The sequence below is a fragment of the Brienomyrus brachyistius genome, chromosome 20 (genome assembly GCF_023856365.1).
Source record: "Brienomyrus brachyistius isolate T26 chromosome 20, BBRACH_0.4, whole genome shotgun sequence".
In the NCBI taxonomy this organism is placed as follows: domain Eukaryota; kingdom Metazoa; phylum Chordata; class Actinopteri; order Osteoglossiformes; family Mormyridae; genus Brienomyrus; species Brienomyrus brachyistius.
The window spans coordinates 15,713,425-15,726,583 of NC_064552.1; the positions used below are offsets into that span (position 1 = coordinate 15,713,425).

Sequence of the window (13,159 nt, forward strand, 5' to 3'; positions counted from 1 at the left end):
CATTTTTTATGGTTTTTTAATCTCTTTCCATTAAAATAGGTGTAAAGTTAATCAAGACACCTTGGTGAAAAATTTCCAAGTCCCTAGTATTAATACTTATTTGTTGCTGTTTCTCGTGCATATTACCATGTTAATTTTTTTCATGCAACGCTCTTAGTACTAATCTTCTGTATACTGCTGAAGAACGAGAACCTACTTGCTGCAACAATTCATTCTGAAGAAGAAAATGAGACAGTAACCTAAATGATGTATATACAGAAAGCACAAAAGTAATTTGTATAATACTGAAGCGATTTGGTTACTCCTCATGATAAACAGGAGGGACTGTTGGAGTGAAATTAACTACTTTATCATTCTGTATAACCAAATATCTGTGTCTCTATGTTTACCATGCTTCCTGTCATGTACTGGAACAAGCTATTCTTCCTCTTTCCAGCTAGCTAACACCTATTAGTTTCACAAACTATTAATAAAGATCGTGAGTTTCATAAACCATTGCGAAATACGGAAAGAAACGCATATGTAAATTGTTTGTCTCGCACTATAAATAAAGGAGCCAAGGAGAACCACCCTTTGTAGCTCACACTGCAGAGAGTGTGGGTACCCTTGTGCAAGTAAAACTTTAAAGTGTGTTGTCTCATAATTCATAGTGTGTGCAGAGTTGGAGTGTAAAGCTTTGGCGCTTTCTCCAACAGACTATAAAATACTTCTGTTAACCTATAAAGCAGTGAATGGCCTTGCACCAGAATACCTTAGTGATCTGCTGACCTCATACAACCCTCCACGCTTGCTTCGTTCTCAAGCCATGGGATATCTGTTAGTACCTAGGGTAGAAAGAGCTATGGCAGGCTGCAGAGCTTTCTCCTATAGAGCTCAGTTAGACCTATAGTGTGAGGTGTAGAGCTGGGTGGGGATCGGTGCCATTGGCTTTGGATAAACTGGACTGTCAGTGCTGTCACTCTGGCTTCACAATCCCTTGTGGAATTGGAGTGCTGACATTTCAGCCGTGTTTCACCCTTGCGGATATGACGTCACTGCACTATGTGAAAAGACTTCATTACTGTAGTTTTGGAGCTCGCGTAGTGCCACATAAACCGGTCCCAAAAGAAGAGAACCAGCGTCGTGTTACCGAAAATCAGTTACTGCTACTTGTCTTCAAAGTTAATTGGCTATGCAATGAATCCAGCTTTGTGATACAAGACACAGAACGCGTCAGGTAGATTGCCATTTACTATGTTTATTCATTTAGCTCGGTAGCTTGAATGAAGTATATGAGACCCTCAGGAAATCGCGAGTGAATTAAAAAGGGTGTGGACGCGTTTTTTTTTTCCGTGAAGCTGCAGCGGTCGGTAGACATTACAGTTTTGAGATTAATTACGGCTGAACGCGACGCAGGAAAAATACCGTTTGGGGAAACAACTTTTTAGTCACAGTAAGGCGTTTTGGGGTGGAAAATCTGTGGTGCTAATGTAGCTGTCTAGTTTCGCTTTCTGCCGGAAGTTCTTTAGTTTTCGGTGTTGTGCTTCAGTATTGCCCCCTGCCACTGATTGCCTCCAGTTAAATCGCTCTTTTTAAAGGCAAAAAAACAGTCGCTCGCTGTAACTTTTTTTGCCTTCAGTAGATATTTAATTTAAGTCGCATTACTTGTTTATTATGGTATTTTACAATGAAACCTTTAGTTAAGATTAGCTGGGGCATCAGAAACGTTGTAAATGTGACAGTAACAACTTTTTCATAGAAAAACAAAACAGTAATGATTTTCGACAATGCTCGTTTGTGCAAATACAGTCGCCTTCAGTCACAAGAAGCGATTTATTTAGTTGAATATTTTGACACTTCGCTGTATTCATTCTGCTTAAATGTTTTTCTATTCTATTCTTTTCATATAATATGACCAGTAACTTTGTAGTCGGTACCATCGCACCTAGACATGATGACAACGAACCACACACCAAAAGTAATTAAGTCACAGAAATTTCACTACTCACTGTAAAACCCCGTTCATACAAGACATGACAAGCTATACTGCAAGTCGGCCAGCCATGACGTCACTTCGTCCCTCCTCTACTATCTAAAATACAGATACAAGACATGCACCTTGAGGATTAACAAATGTTCCGTTTTCCTGTAGCTGACATTATTTTGAGCTGGGCCGTAAGGAAAAAATTCTAGGCGGGAGGGTGGTTTTCTAATCCTACAGGCACCAAACTTGAAGCAGTTACTGATATTTGTCCCTTATTGATGCTTTTGAAATAATTGAGTTGGGCCATAAGGAAACAATTCTAGGCAAGCTGGATGTTTTCAGCTCCTATTGGAAAATACTGAGGCATTCGTTATCTTAAAAATAGAAAAAAATATAGAATTTTCATAACGTCCTTAATACCTTTTTTTAATCCAAACCTATTTGATGGATCGGGTATCGGCCATACGTGACCAATCCATGTCCAGTACTTTCTTATTTAGTTTTCGGCAGTCTCTAAAAAGAGAACTCCCTATTTTGTGTTAAATCTGTTTGTACAGTCAATCTCATGACAGCTTTTTGACTCGGTGGATTTGAGCGCAGTGACTTCTGTCTGCTGTGACATCATGCACATACCCTTTGCAGCAGGACAAGCGTAAGAACATCAGATACGAGGGTGACAATCTGGAAGTATTTTACGCTTTTAACATCAAGATTTGCAATCTTTATAAAAACAAAGTTGTGAAAGGTGGGAGTAGCGTTTAGTGGAAAATCCCACTAAATAAAGCGCATGCAATTGTGCAACACAAAATGAGCAATATGAAGAAAAAATCAATATAAGAAATTTACAAACGAGAGGAGGCCATTCACCTCATCCAGCTTGCTTGGGGAGAACTTAACTAATAGCTCAGAATTGTTAAAATCTTATCTGGCTTTGACTTAAACGAACCCAGAGTTTTAGCTTGCACTACATTAACAGGAAGACTATTCCATACTCTAACTACACACTATGTAAAGAAGTGCTTTCTCAAATTCATTTTAAAATGTTCTCCCGTTAATTTCCACTTATGGCCACCAGTTCTAGTATTTAAACTAATATTGAAGTAGCCATTTGGCTGAACAGCATCCAGACCTGTTAGAATTTTATATACCTGGATCATGTCTTTGCTTAGTCTCCTTTGCTCGAGGCTAAACAGATTGAGCTCAGCTAACCTCTCCTCATAAGAAATTCCTCTAAGACCAGGAATCATTCTTGTAGCGCTATATTTGCACCCTTTCCAAGGTAGCGATGTCGTTTTTAAGGTATGGTGACCAAACCTGCACACAATATTCTATGTGGGATCTTACCAAGGAATTTTTTAAGATTTAGTCAGTGGAACTCAGGTTTAATTTTAGCAGATTTTTTAGTCATATTTTTCTCAGACAGGTTAATGATACTGAACTAGATTTTGAAGAAAGATATTTCTTCTGACTATATAAGTTATCTTGAAGTAATAATACTTTATACAGATGCATACCCTATGGCACTTGGTCATCTAGGCTGGGAATGGGTTACTGACTTGCAATAATTCTTTCATTATAAAAATGAATGCCTAAAGTTTGTTAGGAAAAAGTACAGTACAATCACATTTCCTTCACGGGTTGTATTTATTTACTGCATACATCAACAAGACATACTAATACATTTCCCTGTTTCATACTTGTTAGGGCATTAAACACCCATCATATTTAACTGTTTGGCCATTTTGGAAGCCTATGAAATAAAATATTAAAGTAAAAAGGGCTTTTGTATTGGAACCTGTATCGGTTTTGGCAGTTTTGTATCGGATACGGATCAGAACTGAAGAAATGTACATTTCCCTGTTTCATACTTGTTAGGGCATTAAACACCCATCATATTTAACTGTTTGGCCATTTTATACTGCAATAATTTTTATTAGGGTAGTAAAACACCCATTTAACAGTGTGCAAAATCTTCACAATTTACAATAAACCTTCTTCAAACACAGAAAGTACATAATACATTAAAATTACTCAAATGACAAAAAGTGACATTAGCGTCATTTAAGTCATACTGGAAGCTGGCATTTGCGCAGACATTCACAAAGCAGGAAAAATAAACCATCCAATGAGAAAGATGCATGGAGGCATAGAGAATTGGTATGTGCTCTTGCAGCTTCATGCATGTAAATGGTTAAAAAGCATAACAGTCAATACTTTGAGTTGGCTACTCTGATCAAGGTTGTCTGCCCAAACAGAGGCAGCAATTTAGTCTAGTCTTTACTTGTCAGAGCATAACAAACTTTCAGGAAAAGGTTTCACTGCAAGTTTAGTTGTCAAACACTTTTTCAGTTATGTTGTCGTTACAATTTAGTCATGAAACAAAAGGTTGTCAACGAATACTTAATACATCAATTTTTGTTGGCTAAATTAACACTGTATATATGTTTTGGTACCCTAATTAAAGATTTTTTAGCATACATTTTTTATTGGTATTTAGTACTTTAAAATAGTAATTGTTTAAGTATATAATGTAAATAAATGAAATAAAATATTAAAGTAAAAAGGGCTTTTGTATAGGAACCTGTATCGGTTTTGGCAGTTTTGTATCGGATACGGATCAGAACTGAAGAAATGTAGATTGGCCCATCTCTAAACAGTAACAACATTGCAATAAATAATGATGTACGCCAATTAATAAATGAACACTTAGAAATTTGTACTGTTACTGATTTTTTTTTTTTTGGTTGCTGCATTATGTGCCACTTCTAGGATATACTTCAGTTTATGTGATTTCTTTCACAGTTCTTTAAATTTGTACTAATAACCAGCAAAACACTTCCTTGGCAGAGCTCTGCACTCTATTCAGTGCATTTTCTAGTAACAGAGAATATTTACGCAAATGTACTGTGTGCCATGAGTAGCTTAGCTAAATAGATTACCTGTAAATAAAAAGTCAAATTAAACAGTAAAGCTATCATTGCCCTTAATTTTGCTTCTCAGACTGAAGTGGTAAAAAGTTTGCTTGTCAAAATTAATCGCACTCATTTGACTTGCATTTGAGGGACAAGCCTGTTACTCTTTAAATTCTTCAAATAAGTTGAGATGTCTGTTTAATGCTTTTCCAAGTTCAGCATGTTGTCTCCCTTTGTCTGCGTTAAAGCATCTTTTACACACAAGCTTTGCAGTGCCTGTGAGCTTGACTGTCAGCAACGTAAGTGAAATAATGCCATATTTTGCTTTGTATGTTCACATTTTTGATAAGATGTGTACAGTAGGCAACATCACTTGTACTTGCAGCCATGGCTGTCCTGCAATGGTGTGACATTTGCAAATGATTCAGTCACATATTAACCAAGGTTTATTAGTGTTTGCATTTATTAGCTGACTGTGTGAGTTGTTAGTTTTAAACCAACTTGAGTAACTAAATACAATGTTGCCAAAACTTAGGCTATAGTTCAATGACAAATATTATTCTCATATGACTTATTGGTGGTTTTTAGCTTACTTCATAGCATTTTTTAGTCTAAACAATAGGCAATTTTTTTTGACACTGGAATACAAGTGTTTCAGATCTATTTATGCAAGCAGGAAGTACCACTGAACGAATCATAATGAATCTTTTAGATGAACTGAATCAAATGAACTGTCCCAAAAAAGGTAATTTTGCCCATCACTACTCTATTATCTATGAACGCTGCAGGTTCAGAGGAAAGCACAGTTGGCCTTCTTTTGCTCCCTCTCGCTGCATGCAAAGTAGAGCACTGCTGACCTACTGTTGCACAACGTATAGGGAGTTCTGTTAAAGTACCAATACTAATAAAATGGGGAAATAGTATAATTTTTAACAATGGGGTGTTGTGGTACATTTTCAGTTTCTGTATGCTGTGCCTCACTAGCCTGCTATAAAATACTAGGCACGAGGCAGGGAACAACCCAGGATGGGGGTCACACTCACACACCATTCACTCATGCATGCACTCCTATGTGCAATTTAGCAACTCCAATTAGCCTCAGCATATTTTTGGATTGTGGGGGGAAACCGGAGTACCTGGAGCAAAACCCACGACGACATGGGAAGAACATGCAAACTCCGCACACATGTGACCCAGGCGGAGACTCGAACCTGGGTCCCAGAGGTGTGAGACAACAGTGCTAACCACTGTTGCCGCCCCTCTGCATCATCAATAAGGGACAAATATCAATAACTGGTTTCTGTAGGATGTTCTCAACCAGAGTCCAGAGTTAGATGGGGGGGGGGGAAGGTGGTGACATTCTGTGGCAGAGTAGCCTGCTATGAAATACCATCATCATCATCATCCCCCACCCAAATCGACTTTGTTTCTTATGACCTAGCTCAAATAATTTGTGTGCTACATGAAGAGGAACCACTAGGACATGTTGGCCATCGGTTGGCCTCAGGCACCGCAGTCAGGCTCCCAGGAATACTGAGAGTGTGATAATACCCAACTGTCCCCACTATCTCTAGAGTTGAATAACACAACCACAGCATTCATGAGAAGAGACCGATTCAGGAGAGGGATGGCAGAAAGGCCGGGCAATGACAAACATAGTGATTCAGAGGAGGAGTGGATTCCCCACCTTCTGAGAAGGAGCACGCGCCACATGGCGAGTCGAGGTGAAACAACTGATCAGAGGGCTTTCGCCCTGATGGGTGATACCTTCACACATGGCGTCAAGAATTCATCAGTGTCATTAAAGCATAGATGTGATTCGAATACTAAGTTGAAGTGTTGTGGATATGCCCTAAAGTGGTGCATTCTGTGTGAAACATTAATTTGTGTTTTCAGCATCCAGGAGTTTCCAGCCTCCATCCAGGCTGCCTGGTCAGAGGAGACCCACAGACCAGGGAATGAGGGTCTGTTTGTGCTTGATGCAGACTGTTGCTGGCTGTGCATTGTAACACTCTGATTAACTGGCACAGTCTCATGGTGTTTAATTTTGATTTCAGAAGACACCTTCCCACAATATAACCAGCTTCCGCATGAACCCAAAACCTTCCCAGCAGGGTGTTGGAGAGGTTAAGAAAGAGGAGAGGGAATGCCTGATATCACAGGGTGAAGAGACCACAAATGAGACCCCCAACAAGGTGAAATGGAGTGTATTTTTGGTCTTTTCACCCATGTCACTTGTCTGTTCTGAAGTGGTTTAATTTTTGTTTGTTAATCTCAAAGGCAGCCAACAGTAGGTCACACCAGAAAAGCACGTAAATATAGTTTAATGTCTGACTTGAAAATAATTTTAGTTCGTTTTCTGCTCCACCAAGGAGTATATGAAACGACTGAGGATTGGATCTGTCAAAACTACCCAGTGTTCCACAACTTCTGCTGGCCCCAGTGCTGCTCAGCTCAGTACAGACACACTCGGTACCCTGGAAGATGGGAGTACAGACACACTGACAGCTCAACGAGGTTCACAGGGTGAGAAGACTATAAACAAAGCTTCTAAAAAACACCGACAGACTTGCACAAGGGGGACATCCTATCAATGCTCTGAGTGTGGGAACACCTTCAGTAGATTTGGACACCTAAAGATACACCAGCGAATTCACACAGGGGAGAGGCCCTACCAGTGCTCCCAGTGTGGAAAGAGCTTCAGTCGTATAGAAATTCTGAAGACACACCAGCGGATTCACACAGGGGAAAGGCCCTACCAATGCTCCCAGTGTGAGAAGACCTTCAATCATTCAGGAAACCTAATAGCACACCAGCGGATTCACACAGGGCAGAAGCCTTTCTATTGCTCCCAGTGTAAGGAGACTTTCAGTCATTCAGGAACCCTAAAAGCACACCAGCGGATTCACACAGGGGAGAAGTCCTATCAGTGCTCCCAGTGTGGGAGGAGCTTTAGTCGGTCAGGAACCCTAAAGAGACATGAGTGGACTCACACAGGGGAAAGGCCCTACCAGTGCTCCCAGTGTGGGAAGAGCTTCAGTCGATTAGAACATATAGAGAGGCACCAGCAGACTCACACACTTGACACAGCAACCAATATGTAAGCATCAGCCTGCTCGGAGCAGGTTTAATCAATGTAAATAAGATTAGGTCACAGATATAAACAGAGCTCTGTCCACTCAGGAAACCCATCTAATCCATGCAGGGGGAACAGTGCACATTTTCATTAGATAAGGATGCAGTAGGGACAAAGTCCGGCTTTAAAAATTTTATTTATATTTGTCAGATTAATATATTTTATCATTGTCCTTAAACGCATATTTAAATCACGTTTTTTTCTTCTTTCCAATTGTAGTCATGCAAAGGTCATCAGGTTTTATTCTCATCAACATTTATGTCAACGAAATTAACACTGGAGGCGATAACAGGTATCACAAGCAGGCGTAAGGGCAAGCAAACAAATGGTCTCCATGGAAACTGTACAATTTTACTGCCTTAAAATATCTTTCGCTGCAGTAAATCCCTTAAGATTTTCCCTTAGCTAAGGAAACCTTTAAAAGGATTCTGTGCACCACCCTTAAATACATCACTCGGCTAAGGAGAAATTAAACGTTAAGTGTCATAGTTAAGGGGAAAACTTAAGGTGTTTTGTGCAACCGACTCCTGATCGCTAAATCTTGTAGAAATAAAGTATATTGGACAATTTGAGACCAATCACATTACTTAATACTGATTACAAAGTACTTTCGGGGGCTATTGCTGCTAGGCTGAAGAAAGGAATCTCCACCATAAATAGACATAATCAGGATTTTTGAATGGAAGGTCAATTCATAACATGACTTGTTTTAGATTTACTTGATTATAGCTCTGTGATTCAAGACAGTGAATTCGTTTTATTTTTGGATTTTTATAAAATATTTGATTCTGTTGCACATCCTTTCATATCGAAAACTGCATTGTTTTGGATTTTTAGAGAGGTTTATAAACTTAATTGAAATGCTATAAGATGGAATTAATAATTCAATAGCTTTCAGAGATGGCACTTTTTCAAGATTTGAGATTAAGAGTAGTATATGTCAAGGATGTGGTAGTTATTGTTTATATGGCAGAAATGTTATTTTGTTTAGAAACGGCTATATTGAAGGATAAATGTGATGGGAAGACAATAAAAAGCCAGTTGGGAGATGATACAACTTTGCTTTTAAAAAATGGAAGTCAAATTCCATTGGCCTTACAGTCAACCAGTTTTAGAAGGCTTCTGGCCTACAACTGAATTTAAATAAATCTGAAATATTAGCTTTACATGGTTATCCCCTACAGTCACTATATAATATAAGGATCGACAAGGAGGTTAAATACTTGGGGATTGTTATTTCTAGGAAAAAAAACTGCAATATGAAGATTTGGAATAATTTAAACAAATATAATTCTATTCTAAGCACGTGGCTGCAGAGGACAAGTTTTGGGTGGGTCTTATGATGCAAAATGGAGAGCTTGGCCAGACTCATTTACTCAGCCTTTTCTTTAGCCATATTGGTAAAAATTAATAAAGCAAAAAATACCGTCAATTTGAAATTGATGGTAAAGATGACGGAAAGATGACGTAGTTAAAAACTATGAAGATTGGAGTGTGCATGTAATTAATCTTGATGATATGAATGGTGTCTTGAAATTGAAATGGCTGAGATGTTTTGTTAAAAATAGACACTTTCTTTTGTCTCCAACGTGATTTTTCATAAAATGAGTGAAATAAACTTTGTAATATGTTGCGACTTTCATTGAGGTCTTTGAATTCCATGAGCAAGTCCCTCTTTACTGAATTAATATACAAACATAACATCACACCACATAACACATGTGTGGGAATAACAGCTACATATTGTTCAGCAGGAAATCTGTATTTAGATCGGAATGGAGATCCAAAAGGGTTTGGGGTATTGCTCATTTTATTGATAATAATGGAAATCTTTATTGTTCTGTTAAGACCTACAATAGAATGATAAAAGCCATACCAATCTCTCTCAGGTCAGTGGTTAAAGAAAATAGTAGCAACCAATTATAATTAATACACCACTGGAAGTATCGACCAATCATTGTTAACAAGTTTTTTTGATAGAATTTCTTTTCAGTGAAATAACCAATCAGTTACCAGCAGGCTTTTTGAGGAAGCTTGGAAAAGGTGTGTATATATACTGCTGTTTTATTGGCTCAGTATCACCAGAATTTGGACGGGGACAGTCTGTTCATTTTACTTTCTCTTTTGCCTATTAAAGAAACTTTACCTTACCAGGTTTCAACTTGAGTCATTTTCGGGAACTTCACCTACAGTTTCAGTAAGGGACAAGATCAGTTTATTTAAAATAGTAATAGAGAATCTCAAATTTTTATCTTCCATAATATTATTTCAATTCCCTATATACATCTATTTTAGATAATATTGCCCCTTGTAAAATTAAAAAACCCATAAACCACAACCATGACTGAAAGCTAGCATCAGGGCATGGAGATGATGCTATAGGCAAACTGAATGAAAATGGAAGAAGGACAGATTTCACATCTTTCACGATCTTGTGGAAAATTCAGTTAAAGTGTTCAGTGATGCAGCAAATCTGACTAGAGCTACATACTTTGCAGATAAGAATAAGAGGAATTCCATGGTTCTTTTAACACTATAAATTACCTTGTGAACCCACCATCTTCAGAGAGTTTTGAGGTCTCTCAATTTTATACCATTCTTCATTGGAAAGACTGACAATAAAGAATGTTAATTAATCCTTGTGATATTGTTTGGCCAACATGATAAGGAATACCACTTCTTTCAAAAAGATTTATGATCTAAAGATCAAACAGGTCACATTTGTCAAAATGACAGGTGGGGTCACAGAGGTCACTGAGGCAAAAAGATTTACGACCTGGAGATCACGGAGGTCACATTTGTCAAAATGACAGGTGTGGTCACAGAGGTCATGGGGACAGGGGTCATGTGACGTCATGAGTAGTGGGTAGTGTTGTTGTTTATTTATTTTGACATTTGTCAAAGTGATATGAAGCAGAAAATGGCTTGGCATATGGGTGCTTATGAATACGAGTGGGATTTGACTGATGGTATTGGAGCCCATGTTATGAGGGTGAAGTTGTTCATGAGTGTGTCTGTACCGAAATATGATTGTCCTATGGTGATTATTGACATGATCGGGGACAAGCCTCTGACCATTGAGTATGTGATGGGGAGGTGTCCGTCTAGGTCCATGTGGTTGCCGGAGACTGCATATTATGCTTTCCGGAAAGCCTGCTAGTACGTGGCTGTCCACATAGAGGAGGATGAGGATGCCTCACCATGTAGCCTGACCCGGTACGTGGCTGGCGGTGGTGAGCAGACTGGTTACCTGATTGAGTGTGACCGTATGCTGGGGTTGCTGCTGGTCTAGTACTGTTGGAAAGTGAGCGATGTCCCCGGCGGTCCGGAGTCTCGAAATGTTATGGATAAGGAATTCTACTACCATCTGAGGCTGGCTGTGTCTGCAAAGGACTTGGAGATTCTGAGAGCGCTGTTGGACGTTATCCCAGTGTTGTATAATTCTGAAAGAAACTGGGAAAATGGGTTGGAGCATACTGTAGAATGAGAGGTGTGTTTGACGCTTACCTCCAATAAATACTTTGCACCCCCCACAGCAGTCCGTGTGTGTGTGTCTGTGAAACTGGCAGGGGAGGGAGTGAGTGGGGTAAAGCGGACCCACCTTTTCTTTAATGTGCGGTTATCTGAAGAAAAGAGCTATTTTTGAAGTTGGGGGGCGAGTAGTTTTCACATACAGGTGTTATTTACACCCCCATAGGTCATGCCGGTCAACTGGCCTGGTCTAACGTACCCTGGTCTCTGTCCTGTCATTTACACACACCCCCTATAGGTCATCCCGGTCAACTGTAACGTACCCCGTTCTCTGTTTGTGCAAACAACTTCCAGAAGATAAAAGAAAACACCGTGACTTGCATCAAATAGACATTCGACATAATTAAGAAAGAAGATAATCAGTGCTAACCTAAAACTTGACACATTGTATTCTCATTAAAGAATCCTAAGAAAAGTTAAACACGCATAAATCGAAACTGACATTTTGTCTTTCCACGCATAACTACCTTAAAAGTAGAAAAGAGATACATGTTGGGAGTACCACACCCCCAACCGGACATGGGGGATATAGCAAGCTTTGTGCATGGACTAAAAGTAGTAGGCCTAACAGTAAGAGGTAATACAGAGATTGTAGATACCGTCATGTTTGGTGCGACCAAGGGGAAAGATTCGGCCTCGCGGCCGAAGATTTAGAGGGAGAATGGTTTTTAACCACCTCAGTGACCTCCGCCCCAGAGATAGGGAAGTCCCCAGACTCTACTTCCTCATTGGAAGGCATGTTGGTGGGATTGAGGAGGTATTCGAAGTAGTCCCTCCACTGACCCAAAACGTTCCGAGTTGAGTACAGCAGCGCCCCATCCCCACTATAAACAGTGTTGATGTGGCACCGCTTCTACGTCCTGAGCCGCCGGATGGTGGACCAGAATCTCCTGAAAGCTGTCCAGGAGTCGTTTTCCATGGCCTCACCAAACTACTCCTACACCTACCTACACCTGGTCCTCTGGTACCTGTCAGCTGCCTCCGGAGTCCGACAGGCTAAAAAGGCCCAATAGGACTCTTCAGCTTGACGGCATCCCTCACCACCAGTGTCCACCAGCGGGTTTTGGAATTGCCGCCACAACGGACACCCACCACTTTACGGCCACAGCACTGGTCAGCAGCATCCACAATGGAGGCACGGAATGAGGCCCATTCGGACTCAATGTCTCCCGCCTCCCCCGAGACCAAGCTCTGCCGGAGGTGGGAGTTGAAACTCCTCCTGACAGGGGATTCCACCAGACGTTCTCAGCAGACCCTCACTATACACTTGGGCCTGCCAGGCCTGGCTGGCTTCCTCCCCCACCAGCGGAGCCAACCCACCACCAGGTAGTGATCAGTTGACAGCTCCGCCCCTCTCTTCACCCGAGTGTCCAAGACATGCAGCTGCAAGTCCGATGACACGACCACAAAGTCAGTCATCGAACTGCGGCCTAGGGTGTCCTGGTGCACATGTGGACACCCTTATGCTTGAACATAAGGTTCATTATGGACAATCCATGACGAGCACAGAAGTCCAATAACAAAACAGTGCTCGGGTTCAGATCAGGGTTGGCTGTTCCTCCAAATCACGCCCCTCCAGGTCTCACTGTCATTGCCCACGTGAGCATTGAAGTCCCC

At 40.4% G+C, this 13,159-nt stretch overlaps 1 protein-coding gene across 2 annotated transcripts; it reads left to right on the plus strand.

Annotated features, from left to right (window-relative positions):
- Positions 1-1,040: 1,040 nt before the first annotated feature.
- LOC125715433 (zinc finger protein ZFP2-like) lies at positions 1,041-10,161 on the plus strand. Of its 2 annotated transcripts, none has more exons than XM_048986938.1 (5): positions 1,041-1,216; positions 6,450-6,599; positions 6,772-6,839; positions 6,936-7,070; positions 7,248-10,161. In XM_048986938.1, exons 2-5 carry the CDS (start codon positions 6,476-6,478, stop codon positions 7,977-7,979), a joined length of 1,059 nt encoding a protein of 352 aa, XP_048842895.1. In that variant the 5' UTR covers positions 1,041-1,216; positions 6,450-6,475; the 3' UTR covers positions 7,980-10,161. The 2 variants fall into 2 exon arrangements, with proteins under 2 accessions (XP_048842895.1, XP_048842894.1); XM_048986937.1 differs by having other exon boundaries at positions 1,042-1,216; positions 6,933-7,070.
- The last annotated feature ends 2,998 nt before the right edge of the window (positions 10,162-13,159 follow it).

Coding starts and splice junctions, on each gene's coding strand:
- LOC125715433 (XM_048986937.1), top strand. CDS start 6,476: ATGAGAAGAGACCGATTCAGGAGAGGGATGGCAGAAAGGCCGGGCAAT. Junction 6,600..6,771: donor GCGCCACATGGCGAGTCGAG/GTGAAACAACTG, acceptor TTGTGTTTTCAG/CATCCAGGAGTTTCCAGCCT. Junction 7,071..7,247: donor CAAATGAGACCCCCAACAAG/GTGAAATGGAGT, acceptor TGCTCCACCAAG/GAGTATATGAAACGACTGAG.